Source organism: Culex quinquefasciatus, chromosome 2, assembly GCF_015732765.1.
Source record: "Culex quinquefasciatus strain JHB chromosome 2, VPISU_Cqui_1.0_pri_paternal, whole genome shotgun sequence".
NCBI classification, from domain to species: domain Eukaryota; kingdom Metazoa; phylum Arthropoda; class Insecta; order Diptera; family Culicidae; genus Culex; species Culex quinquefasciatus.
In genome coordinates this window covers 205,209,070-205,222,691 of record NC_051862.1, presented here as the reverse complement: position 1 = coordinate 205,222,691, position 13,622 = coordinate 205,209,070, and the positions used below count along the sequence as shown (strand labels likewise).

Sequence of the window (13,622 nt, the reverse complement as noted above, 5' to 3'; positions counted from 1 at the left end):
CACTACCCCGTCGAAATGTTTGATAGGGCACAATGTTGTCAAAAAAAAGAGGTGGAAAAGAAAAACAAGAAGCTCATTGGCACCTCTTCCTCTTAGGTGTCGTCGCATCAAAAATTTAGGATTTTTCATTGAATTTGGACTAGATTCTGATTAATTTTAGTGGTAGGTCAACCGAATAGGTAGATATTTGAAGATAAATTTCAAATTCACTTGATTTTAACAACATAGATACGGAATCTTTCAAATCTCATTGTACGCAAGAATCAAGACTATGAAATCTTAGGTTGACGCCATTTTGCAGTTTGCATTTTACACGGAGAATAAATTAAATTTAAAAGTTCAAAGTTTTGGTAACACTTTTTTTTAGATATTGTCAAATATTTCGAAGAGATGAGATAAAATTGTGAGCTGTTAACGGAGTTCTGTTGTAACCAAAATAAGTGATCACTCTTTCCTCATCGTTCGGTACACAAAGTCATTTGGGTTTCGGGTGATGGAAGAACAGAAAACCAGATAAACCACATCTGTATCAACGACATATCCGTAGTAACAGTTCAATAGGGCGAATCTGCGTTTGTAACAAGCAGTCTATCACCCTCTTGATTTACGTGAACTGTCACTTGAGCAAAAGGGATGGACTGCGTGTTTACAACCGCAGATTCGCCCTATTGAACTGTTACATACTACGGAAATGGAGGCATTCGAATCTGACCTCGTCCAGGCAGCAATGTCGAAGTGAAGTGGAAGTTCGCCAAGGAACAAGGTTTCCGGAATGAAGAACAGGTTCTGGAAGTTACTCTAGAACAAGTCGATGGCAGTAAACACGGAATGCGCTCACGATGGTAGCTAGGTTGTGCTCGACCAAGCTCGACATTTCCACGGGGATCAAGTGTATCTATCACGTGACAAATTGAATTATTTTGACCAATTTTCCAGAGCCCCACCCACACCATGGAATCCATGGTGATCCCGGAGAACGAGCAGGACCTCAGCTTCCAGGTCAACCAGTACTGCCGGTTCTGTCTGTGCAAGCCCGACAAGCTGGTCCCGCTCAAGTCACGCGTCAAAGCGATGCCGGTGCCGGAAATGTTCACCTTCCTTACCGGCATCGAGATCGACTTCGAGGATCCGTACCCGAAGAAGGTGTGCACGGTTTGCATCGGGAAGCTGGGTTCGGCGTACGCGATTCGGAAGGAGTTTTTGGACAATTTTGCCACGCTGCAGAGCTTGCAGAGCGATGTGGTGGAGATCAAGGAGGAGTATTTAGATGAGGAGCACTTGGAGGACCCGGTGAAGCAGGAGCAGCATGCGGATTTTATAAAGAATTTGGAAACGCTGAAACAATGCACCGGCGATGAGCTTCAGGTTGCGTTGAGCAATGTGCAGACGGTGGTGGCGGAGCCAATCAAGATGGAGATTTCTTTGGCACCCGAGGACGATTCTAGTTCCGAGTACGAGGATGTGGACGACGCGGTGGACTATCCGAGTTCTTCGGATGACTTTGAGTCAGAGGATAAGGAATCGGAGTTTAAACCTCGGGAAAAATACACAATGCGGCGAGATCCTTCGGTTCCGTTGGTACGGAAGAGAAAGCACAACTTCGAGGGTGAACCTTCGAAGATGGACCCGAACAAGTGCTACATTTGCCAGCAGCAGTTTGAGGGTCCGCGCGAGCTGAACGTCCACCTGCCCGTTCACTCGGACATGCTTCCGTACACGTGTGAAACGTGCGCCGGAGGTCGCGCCAAGAATGATCCGATCATCACCGTGCTGATGCTGCACCGACACATCCGCATGCACGCGGGAACCATCGGCTGTCCGTACTGTCCGTATCGGGTGTTTACGGTAAACACGTTGAAGGGTCACATCGAGCGGGAGCATTCCGAGAGGGCGATGGGGACGTTTACTTGCGAAAAGTGTGGCTATACGCTGAACAGTAAGCGCCTCTACACGGACCACATGAAGCGGCACGAGGCGGTTGAGTCGGGAAAGTATGCGTGCACGATTTGCGACTGCAAGTTCGGGAACGGGCCACGACTGAGGCGGCACATGCTGACCCACGAGGAGATGAAGTATCAGTGCCAGTATTGCGCCAAGGTAATTGTGTTGGCTCTTCATTAGATATTCATGACTTTTAACCGTCTTCAACACTTCTTGCAGTCCCTTCGGAGTCACACGTTGCTTCTGACGCACGAACGAGAGCACGCGGACAACGGTGGCGCCCAGTACGCGTGTCAGTTCTGTAACACGCTGTTTGTGACCAACGTCGAGCGGTCCTACCACCTGCAAACCAAACATCCCGAGTTCGAGCGTAAAAATACGCAGGTCAATCGCTCGTTGAACCCGTACCAGCGAGGAGGACGGGAGCGCAAGGTTCCGGTAGATTGGAAGTGCCAAGAGGAAGGTTGCGACCATCAGGCGAAAACCCTGGCCGGGTACTACCACCACCGGTACAAGCACAGCAACAAGTACCAGTGTTCGTACTGTAACAAGCGGTGCTCGACCAAGCAAGAGTTCAACATTCACGTCAACACGCACACGGGCGAAAAGCCGTACGAGTGTGATATTTGCGACAAGAAGTTCAACCAGAAGGTTGGTAGTCATTTTGTTGTTTTTTTTTTGTAAATTAAGAAATTTAATAAATTTCAACGTCAACAGCCAAACCTGGTCAACCATCGCCGGCTTCACACTGGCGAGCGGCCGTATTTGTGCACCGACTGTGGACAAACGTTCGAATCGAACAAGAAGCTCGCCAACCACATCCTGCAGCATTCGGCACCGCAACACAAGTAAGTTTTGGTTATCGATTCCAATATATCTACAAATACTTATTGGAGCCTTTCTTGATTTTAGGTGCATTCCGTGCAATAAGGAGTTCCGTTACAAGGGAGATTACACGAAGCACATGAAGGTGAAGCATGCTGGACCGAGTCAAGATTTGGAGGGGGCGAGCCAGGATTACTGAGCGATTGTATTTAATCAAGTAGGATTTATAAATAAAATTGTAACGTTCTTGTTTTTCTTGAAGTTGGGACGTCATCAAAAACAATCTCACCAGTATCGTGTAAAGAGAGCAACTTTCATGATTTAATTCCTAACATACCTTAGTCACAAGCCTCAACTCTGGTGAGTTCATCCGCATGCGTTCGTTCGTGTTTTGACTGATCCGCACGATATTTGAACTTTTTACCGCAGTGGCGACATCTGCAAGAGAAACCCAACTGTTAGAATCTACCAGCCAAAACCACAAAAACTTCTTACTCATAATTTTTCTCGTCGGTGTGCTTCAGCCGGTGCTCCTTGAGCGTCCGCTCGCGCACGAACGCCATCGGGCACTGCTCGCAAGCGTACGGACGCACGTTGCTGTGGCTGTCCAGGTGTTCGTTGAAGCTGGCCCGGAAGCGGAACGATTTTCCGCACAGCTCGCAGCAGAACGGTTTCACGCCCGTGTGAACGAACGTGTGCTGGTCGAGCCGTTGGCGCGACGGAAACCGTTCGGAGCAGTGCTCACAGTGGAAGCGCAGATCGTGGCGCGCTTTGTGGTTGTAGAACTTGGCGCGGGACTTGGTGGCGAAGGAGCACCCGTCGACGTCGCAACTCGCTGGTTCCGCGAAAAGGGTGGACTTGGACGATTTGTCGTGGGGTCTTTTGGGTTTGGATGTGGCGGGAACGCTGTGAACTGCGGCCACGTGCTCTTTGAGGGAAGTTCCCGTGCGATAGGCTTTGTCGCACAGCTCGCAACGGTAACCTCGTTCGCCGGTGTGGGTTCGTTCGTGAGCGTTGAGCGAAGTTTCGTTGGTGAAGTCTTTCGTGCAGTATCGACAGCGATATGGTCGCTCGTTGGTGTGACCACGTTCATGTCTGATCAACCTAGAGTTCGTCCCGAACTTCTTTTCGCAGTACTGACACTGGTATCGACCCTCGTCCACGGCCTTGTGGTTGCGCATGTGATTGTCGAAGCTTCGTTTACTCTTGGTCTGAAGTCCGCAAACCGAGCACGTGTACTCCAAGCCATCGATTACATCCGAATGATTCTTCATGTGATTGTACAAACCGGCTGCCGTGCAGGTCCGAAACGGACACTGCGGACACCGTATCGAACTGGCGTGCATTCGGAAGTGCCTATGGAGAAGAATCAACGAAGTCAACTTCTTCCGATCGCCACCCTCAGCTTCACACTGCTCACAACTGTACGGGATCATCGCTACGTGCTGCGGAAGATGAACGTTCAGCTGTTCGGCATCTTCAAACACTTCTTCGCAGATGTAACACTTGTTCGGGTCCAGCTTCGTTTCCTTCATTTCAATGTTGTAGCGACCATTCCGACGACGTTTCCTTTCAGGTTGTTCATCACTCTCCAAAACCTTCTCCTCTTCATCCGACTCAACCGCATGCTCAGCATCCTCCTCAATAACATCCTCCTCCTCCAGGTGTTCCTCCAACTGATCCACCTCAAATTTCTCCTCCGCATCATCGACCCCAACCATACTCCCCCGCTGATACGCCTCCAGTCCCTCCACCACCGTAACATCCCTCGACCGGACGATGCTGCGCAAAATCCGATTGCTCTCGACAAAGTCCCGCCGGATACAGTACGCCTGGTCCAGCCGCGTCAAACAGGGCATACAAACGCGACCCGGCAAGCCGGCGTCGTCATTCGCTCTTACGCTTATCCCGGTTACGGCGAGAACTAGGTCGGGAACTGGGACGGAGTTTACGCTGGAAGACACCAGCGGGACCAGCTCGGTTGGGAACTCGGCGTGGGTTCCTCCTTCTCGCAGACATAGTCGACAGTAGCGGTTCAGTATCTGGAGGTGGTCTTCTGGGGGGACGGACTCGTCTAGAGGGTTTGTTTGTATGAGTTCGATTGGCGAGGAAGGGGGATATTCTAGCAGTTCTTCCTCTTTGATGGGAGCTGTTGGGAATTTGATTATGATTTAGCTACAAATAATGCTAAGTGAAGCTCTTCTTAAGCCTAATATAACAGATTTGGATGGATAGATGTCAGTTTAGTTTGTTTAGACTTTCCCACCGATTCTTAACATTCTTCTAGGCTGGTACCTTCTTTCATGTAATTCGTTGAGGTCGACCCCCGTTCGGAATCGTTAGAATCTCTGACCGAACATTTAACCGAATCGGTCACCTCTTTGCACGAATTTCAGAATTACCGGCGCATAAAAAAGGTACTCCTTTCCCTTCCCAAGCGCCGGAAATTCGTAGCGGTTATAAGGACACTTCGCATAGACGCTCTTGCTCCCATCACTTCTCAGCTTGTTTTGTTTTTTTATGCCTAATACTCACAAAGAACGATTTCCTCAATTATTTCCTCCATCATGAGATACTTATTCTTGTATTTTTGTGATGAAATTCATAAATATTTCATAATTTGAAAGAAACTTGAAACTGCAACATGTTGAACTTGATTCGTGTGTTGTAGGTAAACAAAAACATAGCCAGCGTCGCGCCAAGTTAGCCCTTCACACTTTGACAGCTTTCACGGTCAAATGTCAAATTTCAGAAGCAGCGTGTTTTTGTTTTCATTATTCAGTGGAACGAGTCGCGTTTCGCTCGTGCTCCACGTTTTCAGTTAAAATCCCAATTAAATCCTCAAAAATAATGGTCAAAGCGAAGCGAAAGCAACCCCCGGTGGTGGCCCCTCCCCAGGACGACGACAGCGGTTCCGACTACGAAGTGGATCGCGTCATCCTGCCCGCAAAAGTCCCCAAAACCGTGCAGGAAGAATTTCCTCTACCGAAGCAGGTACTCCGAGAAACCCGCCGGAAAGGCGCCCCCGAACCGGACACGGAAAGCAGCAGCGAAGAGGAGGAGGACGACGAGGGTGGAAATCTGCCGACCCTCACCAAGTCCCAGATTGCGGCCATTCTGCAGACGATCAAAAACAACAAACGGCTCGTGCTGAACATCTCCAACGTGAACTTCACCACGGCCAAGGAGGAAATCTTCGAGCACTTTGAGAAGGCGGGTCGCGTCAAGAGCGTCCGGATACCGAAGCGACGGTCGGCCGGATTTGCCTTCGTCGAGATGGTCGATCCGGAGGGCTTTCAGCGGGCGTTCCTGCTCGACGGGAGCTTCCTGGACGGGCGCCAGATTCGCGTTCGGTTGTCGGAAAGTGGCAAAAAGAAGTCCCACCAGAAGATTCTGCTGCTGGAGCAGAAGAACGCGGAGATCCGCAAGATGAGGAAGAAGAACCGGTCGGAGAAGGAGGCGACGGCGGTGTCGTTGACGCCGAAGGCGCTGGAACCGAAGGTGAAGGAGCGCGATCCGATTTTGGACCGGAAGAAGGCGAAACCGAAGACGAAGAAGGACATTAAGGCGCACAACAAGAAGGTGTCGATGCGGGCCAAGGTGAGGAACATGGAGCGGAAGGGAATAAAGCTTTGAGCAGAATTATGAATATTTATGTTTTTGGATTTTTTTTTTTTAATAATTTGGAGTATCACAAATCCTTGGTTTTTTTCCTTAGGATCGTCAAAATTCTAAAAAAAAAAATGCCGCTGCACTGAAGACAAAATCTAAAAAAAGAGATGCTGCTACACTGAAGACGGTGTCGTTAGCGTGTCCTTGCTGTCGGGGTTATCAAATATGTGTTTAACAGCAAGGAAATCCGTCAACCAGTGGCACATTATCCACAACCATCGCTTCTCGGGACATCAAGCAACTGACGCTTAGCAACATCAAAGTGGTTCCAATTTCGACCAACGTCCCGCCACTTGTAAACGTGCCTAGCTTGAACGAAGTTCCGTTGTTAGCAGCGGCCAGTTTGGCCAAACCGCCCATGCCGAACAACGGTCACGCCATACGTTACCCCACATGACAACGCCTAGCGAAATTCCTCCGATTCGGCAGTCCCGGTATCTTGCCCGCTATGCACGTCAACGGCAGATGTGTTAGAATCTGGCGAACAAAACGACCAGTTTGGACGACCTGCTGCCTCGCATATCGTTCGTTCTCGAGAGTAAACTCAGGTAAGTAGCTTCAGATGGTGCAGTAGAAATGCTTATCGGCAAACATCCACATCACAGCGATAATATTTAGAAACTCATTGGAGAGCGAATATCCGTTTTTCAAGGAACACATCAGCTATTCTTGTAAAAGAGTCGTTCGAAGGTGGGAGTTATATTGTTAAGACCTCGGTTGAGACCAACCATGCATTCCGACTACTTGAAGTTCACGTCCGTATTAGAGAGGGCACGTTTGGCACATGCGACTTTGCGTGCGAACAGAACTGAAGAATCTTTTTGAGAGGATGAACGGGGTCACGAAAAGAAAGCGTAATTTTGCTATTCGCGTTTATTCCTAGGCCTATCCAGGTTTTTAAGCGAAGATGGCGTTTGAATGGTGAACGTCCGAAATGTCAAAATCACGCAGTGGTACCAATATTCCGAAAAAAGTGTGTCATGGCATGACAGCCACATTTGTTTTCTAATGTTGGTGCTGCGTAATTTTGACATTTCGGATGTTTTCCATTCGAACGCCATCTTCGCTTAAAAACCTGGATAGTATAAACTAAACTTTTTTTTTATAATAGCTACAAAAAAAAAAAAATACAAATCTTATTTAATGAAATCAACTTTTAGTCCGCTTTAATCACATTAAATGTTTGCTAGTTAAATACTTAGAATCATTTATTCTCACGTTGAGCCGTGCATTTGTGCCTCTTAAAATCGCTATGATGTGACATACACTAAAAAAATAACAAAATAATTATTTTAACAAAAAACAATCACGAATACACCATCTCACCTTCCCACACGCCTCGCACCGGTAACGTCCGCTCTGTACGTTCCTGTGCCGCGTCATATGACAGTGGTAGCTGTTCTCGCTGGAAAACACGCGCCCACACTCCGCGCAGTTTTGCATCCATTTCGGCATCTCTTTGTGGCTGTTCCGCTTGTGGTGCCACAGGGCGCGCTGTCCGCCCAGGAACTGTTGACAAATATCGCACTGGAACTTGCCCTTCCGGATGTTTTCGTGCTTTTCCAGGTGGCTCTGGTAGTGATTCTCCCTGGAGAACCGCTTGCCACACTCTGCGCACTCGAACTGGCCCCGCTGTTTCCTTTGGCCGATACGGGCGATTCCGCCGGTGGTAATTCGAGCTCGCAGTCATTTTCTTCAAGCGGTTCATCTTTGACTGTTGCTAGGGAGTTGTCCTCGAAAAACAGGAGTTCGTTGGATGGCTGACCTGAAGATGAGGGATCATCTTCCGTGATTGGTTCTTCCTTTAACGCGGGCTCGGCCGATATCTCTGCATCGTTCGCTGGCTCATGGGCATCGCATTTGTGATTAGATAGACGCGCTAAAGTTGCAAAGTTCTGAAAAATGGAAGTATTTTATAATGCTTTGAAATTAGAGCAATTCTCTAAAATTTCGATCATTCGATTTTTTTTTGTATTTTTTTATCTGGCTGAAACTTTTTTGGTGTCTTCGGTATGTCCAAAGAAGCCATTTTGCATCGTTAGTTTGTCAATACAATTTTCTATACAAATTCGGCAGTTGTCCATACAAAAATGATGTATAAAAATTCAAAAATTAATTAAAAATCACCAGATTTTTTAAACGTGTATCATTTTTGATCAGTGTAGACCTTATCCATACCTACAACTTTGCCGAAGACACCAAATCGATCCAAAAAAAAAATCTTCCAAAGATACAGATTTTTGAATTTTCATGCATCATTTTTGGATGGACAGCTGTCAAATTTGTATGGAAAATTATATGGACAAACAGGGACAAACTAATGATGCAAAATGGCTTTTTAGGGCATCCCGAAGGCACCAACAAACTTTCAGCCGGATTAAAAAATACAAAAATTAAAATTAAAAAAAAAGACCTTTTTCGTAGAGAATTGCTCATTAATGTTTTTTGCATCAAGTACCTTTTCACACTTGGCACAGTGAAATGAACCGTTTTGATCTTTTTTGTGTCTATAAACATGACATTGATACGCATTGACGGAGGTCAATACTTGGCCGCACTCCTCGCACTCTCTCCTGTACTCTGGAAGGCCTTTGTGTACTCTAAGACGGTGACTAGCCAGACGCGCTGGAGTCGCAAAGTTCTGAGGAGTAAAAGTATTTTAAAATATTACATAATTAATGCTTTTTTTTGCATCAAGTACCTTTTTACACTTGGCACAGTGGAAAGACCCATTTTGGTCTTTTTTGTGTCTATGTTTATGACACTGATAGGCATTGGGGGTGGTCAACACTTGGCCGCACTCCTCGCACTCTTTTGAGTACTCTGGAGAGCCTCTGTGTTCGCTCATATGTTTACGCAGGAGAAACTTTGTAGCTAAACACTGATTAAGAAAAATATTAAAAGATTAAAACTACTAAAAAACATGGTGTATTTCAAACCTTAGAACAAACATCGCACTTGAACGTCCCGTTCCGGAGGTTTTCATGCCTTTCCAAGTGAACTTGGTAGTGTTTTTTGGACAAGAACCTTTTGCCACACTCGTCGCAGCGAAATAGTAATCGTGCAGGTTTCGCCCTTCTCCCCGAAGCGTAAGGACAAACGTGATTTTTCAATGATTCCGCCGTTGCGTGGTGCTGTAAAATTAAACTCATTTGAAGAAATCTAATTTCACCCATTTCAAAAGGGTTATTTACCTCACCACAGGTTTTACAGCAGCGCAAACCTCTTCGTTTGTGCCATGCCACGTGGCGCTGAAAGCTGATGGATTCCGGAAATTCGCGCTTACAGTACGCACAGGTTCGCTTCTGCTCCTGGCTGCAAGTGAGCAGCCAGTGCTGCCGGATTTGCTCGTGCTTCCGGAGATGATTTCTGTAGGCATTATGGCTGCGAAACGGTCTGTGGCACTCCTTGCATCGGTATAGTTTGAGCAGTTTGACGTCGAGTTCTTCCTCGGGCACAAGTTCTCCCCCTTCTTGCTGATCACCCGGTTTGTCCTCACAGGGAGTGTTCAATTTGTCCTCGATTATCAGTTCCTCTTTCACCACAGATTCCGAAGGTGGAGCTGGAACTATCGTCTCCTCTTTCTCCTCAACGATCTCTTCCGTTCCCCTCTCCTGCTGACCCCCCAACCCATCGATCAAACTGCCCAGCAACCGCTCCGACCGTGGTTCCTCCCTGTCGCCGATCCGATACTCCTCCAGCAGCACCAGCCAACCCTCCGTCCCCCACACACTTCGCAGCAGCATTTCCCGGTCTCGGAATTCCTGCGCCACCGCGTGAGCCACCTCGAGCTTGGTCAGGCAGCGTTCGCAGATGGCGTCCGAAAGCTGCGGTGACTGCCTAAAGTGGACCCCACACAGGCCGGCCAGCATGTCCAGTATCGGGGTGTCGTTCCGGCTGTCGGCCAGCGGAACCAGCGCGGACGGATGCCGCAGCAGGCACGTCCGGCAGATGTCGCTGTCCATTGCTTGTAATTTGTTGTTTTATGGGGTACGATAACTTGTTAGATAAACTATGTATCAAGTCTGGGAGGGAACTAGCCGGAAATTTACATTTGATCCAAAATAAACTAACAAATCCTAGAACAAATCTCGAACAGAATTTTAAGCTTGAATGTGTCGCTTTAGCGCACTTTTAAATTGTACCTTGTGAACAATTTGTAAGAACGTTTGTAAGAGAGGCCAAAAATGCGAGTTCCCGCACTTAACTTACCTAAATTCAGCTTAATTAAATTTGTTGTTATCCTTCGAAATTACAAACATTCATCACTACCTAAGCTGGTTTGTTTATGTTTACAGTCAACATAAATACTTTCTGTCAAAATTGGCTGCGTACTTTCACTCTATGCTCACCAATGTGATTGAACGTCTTGAAGTTCAAAACGTAAACAGTGATAATAGTTGGTCGCCTCTTTATAATGTAAAATTGTTTCACTTACGTAAAGTTTCGACTAGTTACTGGTAAGTATCGCTTCCAAATGAATTGCCATAAAAGCAGATATGAATTTGAGCAAAAAATGCCAATTCCCTTGCCACCTGAAGCAATTTTTCATAATTGTTTTGTGCAAGCTATTACAACAACAACAACTCTACCATCTGTCAAAAAAGGCTGAGTACTTTTTAGAAGTTTTCACCAATAGCGTTAATCATCTTGTTGCCTGCGACGTAAACAATCCATTTTTTTCTTTTACCTATTTAGAAACTTAAAGGTAAAGAAATAAATTTGTGAAAAAAATAAAGTTTATTTCTTAAGTTTAAAAAATTAGTTTCCTCTCTCCGTAAGAGTACTTTGTTACCCTTTATCCTCCAAGCCTTTTTAACTTATTTATATTTCCCAGAGTGACTTCCTTGACCCAATAAAATTGTAAACCCGATAAACCAACAAATTACAAACTTTTAGTGCTTCAAAAAACTACGGGAACTTAATGAATTTTCAAAACCAATCTAACACTAGCGCAACTAATGTTTCTAAGTGATCCTGGAAAAGCCTTAGGTTTGATTACGCCTAGCTTTCGTCTCGTCATTTATTGACATTTTTAGTGCGCCATTGTATTAGAATGTAATGTGGCACCACAAACGTCAAAGCGGCCAAGCCTACTGCGAAGAGTTTACCGCAGAGATGATTCGTTGAAGTGAAATGTGTTTGAGCACGGAGTGTTCAAACAACAACACAATTCTAAATTAGAAGGGGAGGAAGAAGCGTGGATACACACAGTACGCTCCGAGTTTTGGATGTAGATAGTTGTTTGTTGGGAGCACCAAAATATTTATTGATTTATTCCGTGAAAAACTATTTGAACAAGATTTACAATAAAGTCTTACTATTTTTACGATCAAATTGAATTAGGATTGATTCCGTAAGTGCAAAAAAACAAACACATAAAGAGCATGTATCCCTAAATAACATATTTTTGAAAATTTGAATAGTAGTTTTTTTCAAATAGATTTCATGACATGATACATTTTACTAGCACAAGTTAAGAAAATGAAAATTTAAACCTTTTTTAGAACAAAACTAATCAAAATGGACCAGCCGGGATCGTCATCGAGCTCGGGCATCGTAATTAAGCAAGAAGTGATGCTGGAAGACGATGAGCAACCCTCCGAGCTGGACCATTACAGCTACCGGTCCGACGATGAGCACGAATCGTGCGAGCCGCCACTGTCCGCGGTGGAATCACTGGACTCGGAGGAAACAATGGACGCCAACAGTCCGTTAGATCGAGAGGATGGTGACGACTTCGAGGGTTCACAGACGTTCGTTCCGGTGTTGAAAAAGAAACTCGCTGCCTATACGTCCAAGATGAATCCGAATGACCCGTGGCACTGTACAATGTGCTCGCACATGTATAAAAATGAAAAAGCTATGATCGTGCATATAGAGGAGCACGTTCAAAATTTGGAAAGTAGCCTTGCAAATAACTGTTGCTGTTTGACTTGTCTGTTGGTAGGAACGGCTTGAAGTTTGAACCGCTTTAGCAGTTTTAACAGTCTTATTTTTTTCAGAGCTTTCCTTCGAAAAAAGAACTTGAAAAACACAGAAAAACGCATCACCGACCTAACGCCATTACAAAGAAAAGGCCCATTATCAAACCTTTTCGATGTAAAATTTGTAGGGAAAAGTTTTCGTGGTCAAATGCACTAAGAGAGCACTGCCGAAATGTGCACGATTTATACCAGGTGGTGGGAACACCGGACTGTCCAGAGTGTGGCAAAGTGTGCGCCAAAACTACGGTTTACACCGCCCACGTTGTAAAGCACGATGCTTTTAAACTGTGCCAATATTTCTGCGATGCTTGTCGAATGGTGCGTGTATTAACTAAATCCCTTAATAATTCACAATAGATTCCTTATCCCAATTATTGTTCCAGCCCCTCCTAAAAGGTGACGTCGAACGGCACCGTCATAAGCACAAAGAAGGCCGCATGTCTGCGGTAAACGGGAACGTCCTGTGGAGGACCCGCGAGGAGTCGCCCGATCTCGACGGAAGTGACACCCAATCGATACCGGAGGATCTTCCGCCTACAAAGCAGCTTGATGAGGAAGAGACGGGAAGAGAGCCGGATATTGAGCAGGATTTGCCGTGCTTTGCGGTTATGAAAACGAATGCGCCAGCGCTGACAATCGTCAAGGAGGAGGTCATCATTGAGGATACCGAGTTTGAGGAAGATGTGTGGTGAAGGGCGTAAATTAATTTTGTTTTTAACTGTCGACACGTTTTTGAACAACTGTGATGAGCACGAGTAATCGTGTTCAAGTCAAATACTAGACATAATATTTTGGAATCAAAATAAAATATTACTCATATCAAAGTCCATTGCGTCAACTTTGCTTTCAACAAAGTTGTTATTCGATTTTCCGTTTTCTTCCATGAATTCTTCAGGGAATAAACTTGCGTCCTATTTTGGCAAAATCTTAAGGTTGTAGATGATGTCCTTCACTCTTAGGGCAATGACTGTCAATGATGGTTCTATATTCTGTCGTGATCGGGGACTTTCTTTTATAATAAAAACACAGATATTTTGCAATTAACAAACAACACGTCTTATTCCACACAAATCAACCACAAAACTGATTTGACCATCTTCATTCTCTCTTCCGCTAGCCGCGAACGTCTCGCTGTTTTCTCGTTCGATGTTCTCTCTCGCTAGCGCGCTCTCGCATTAATGCGCAATGCAATCTGTC

The 13,622-nt window shown here is 45.8% G+C and overlaps 5 protein-coding genes across 8 annotated transcripts; 3 read left to right on the top strand and 2 right to left on the bottom strand.

Annotated features, from left to right (window-relative positions):
- Window positions 1-96: 96 nt before the first annotated feature.
- LOC6045421 (zinc finger protein 320) lies at window positions 97-3,064 on the top strand. 3 transcript variants are annotated; one of them, XM_038253059.1, is made up of 5 exons: window positions 97-162; window positions 937-2,097; window positions 2,161-2,592; window positions 2,659-2,789; window positions 2,854-3,064. In XM_038253059.1, exons 2-5 carry the CDS (start codon window positions 952-954, stop codon window positions 2,963-2,965), a joined length of 1,821 nt encoding a protein of 606 aa, XP_038108987.1. In that variant the 5' UTR covers window positions 97-162; window positions 937-951; the 3' UTR covers window positions 2,966-3,064. The 3 variants fall into 3 exon arrangements, with proteins under 3 accessions (XP_038108987.1, XP_038108988.1, XP_001862799.2); XM_038253060.1 differs by having other exon boundaries at window positions 162-179; XM_001862764.2 differs by lacking the exon at window positions 97-162 and having other exon boundaries at window positions 851-2,097.
- A 1-nt stretch (window position 3,065) lies between these two features.
- Window positions 3,066-5,449, bottom strand: LOC6045420 (zinc finger protein 2 homolog). Its single transcript, XM_001862763.2, has 3 exons — window positions 5,302-5,449; window positions 3,262-4,915; window positions 3,066-3,204 (listed from the first exon to the last, which is right to left on the bottom strand). Exons 1-3 carry the CDS (start codon window positions 5,333-5,335, stop codon window positions 3,105-3,107), a joined length of 1,788 nt encoding a protein of 595 aa, XP_001862798.2. The 5' UTR covers window positions 5,336-5,449; the 3' UTR covers window positions 3,066-3,104.
- A 73-nt stretch (window positions 5,450-5,522) lies between these two features.
- On the top strand, window positions 5,523-6,421 carry LOC6045419 (uncharacterized RNA-binding protein C365.04c). Its single transcript, XM_001862762.2, has one exon. It carries the CDS (start codon window positions 5,617-5,619, stop codon window positions 6,400-6,402), a length of 786 nt encoding a protein of 261 aa, XP_001862797.1. The 5' UTR covers window positions 5,523-5,616; the 3' UTR covers window positions 6,403-6,421.
- Window positions 6,422-7,574: 1,153 nt separating this feature from the next.
- On the bottom strand, window positions 7,575-10,949 carry LOC6045418 (zinc finger and BTB domain-containing protein 17). Of its 2 annotated transcripts, none has more exons than XM_038254399.1 (7): window positions 10,651-10,949; window positions 9,633-10,405; window positions 9,378-9,572; window positions 9,140-9,319; window positions 8,897-9,079; window positions 7,765-8,333; window positions 7,575-7,705 (listed from the first exon to the last, which is right to left on the bottom strand). In XM_038254399.1, exons 2-6 carry the CDS (start codon window positions 10,401-10,403, stop codon window positions 7,818-7,820), a joined length of 1,845 nt encoding a protein of 614 aa, XP_038110327.1. In that variant the 5' UTR covers window positions 10,404-10,405; window positions 10,651-10,949; the 3' UTR covers window positions 7,575-7,705; window positions 7,765-7,817. The 2 variants fall into 2 exon arrangements, with proteins under 2 accessions (XP_038110327.1, XP_038110328.1); XM_038254400.1 differs by lacking the exon at window positions 10,651-10,949 and adding an exon at window positions 10,584-10,631 and having other exon boundaries at window positions 9,633-10,517.
- An 826-nt stretch (window positions 10,950-11,775) lies between these two features.
- Window positions 11,776-13,244, top strand: LOC119767053 (zinc finger protein 423-like). Its single transcript, XM_038254401.1, has 4 exons — window positions 11,776-11,794; window positions 11,946-12,384; window positions 12,444-12,743; window positions 12,809-13,244. Exons 2-4 carry the CDS (start codon window positions 11,962-11,964, stop codon window positions 13,115-13,117), a joined length of 1,032 nt encoding a protein of 343 aa, XP_038110329.1. The 5' UTR covers window positions 11,776-11,794; window positions 11,946-11,961; the 3' UTR covers window positions 13,118-13,244.
- The last annotated feature ends 378 nt before the right edge of the window (window positions 13,245-13,622 follow it).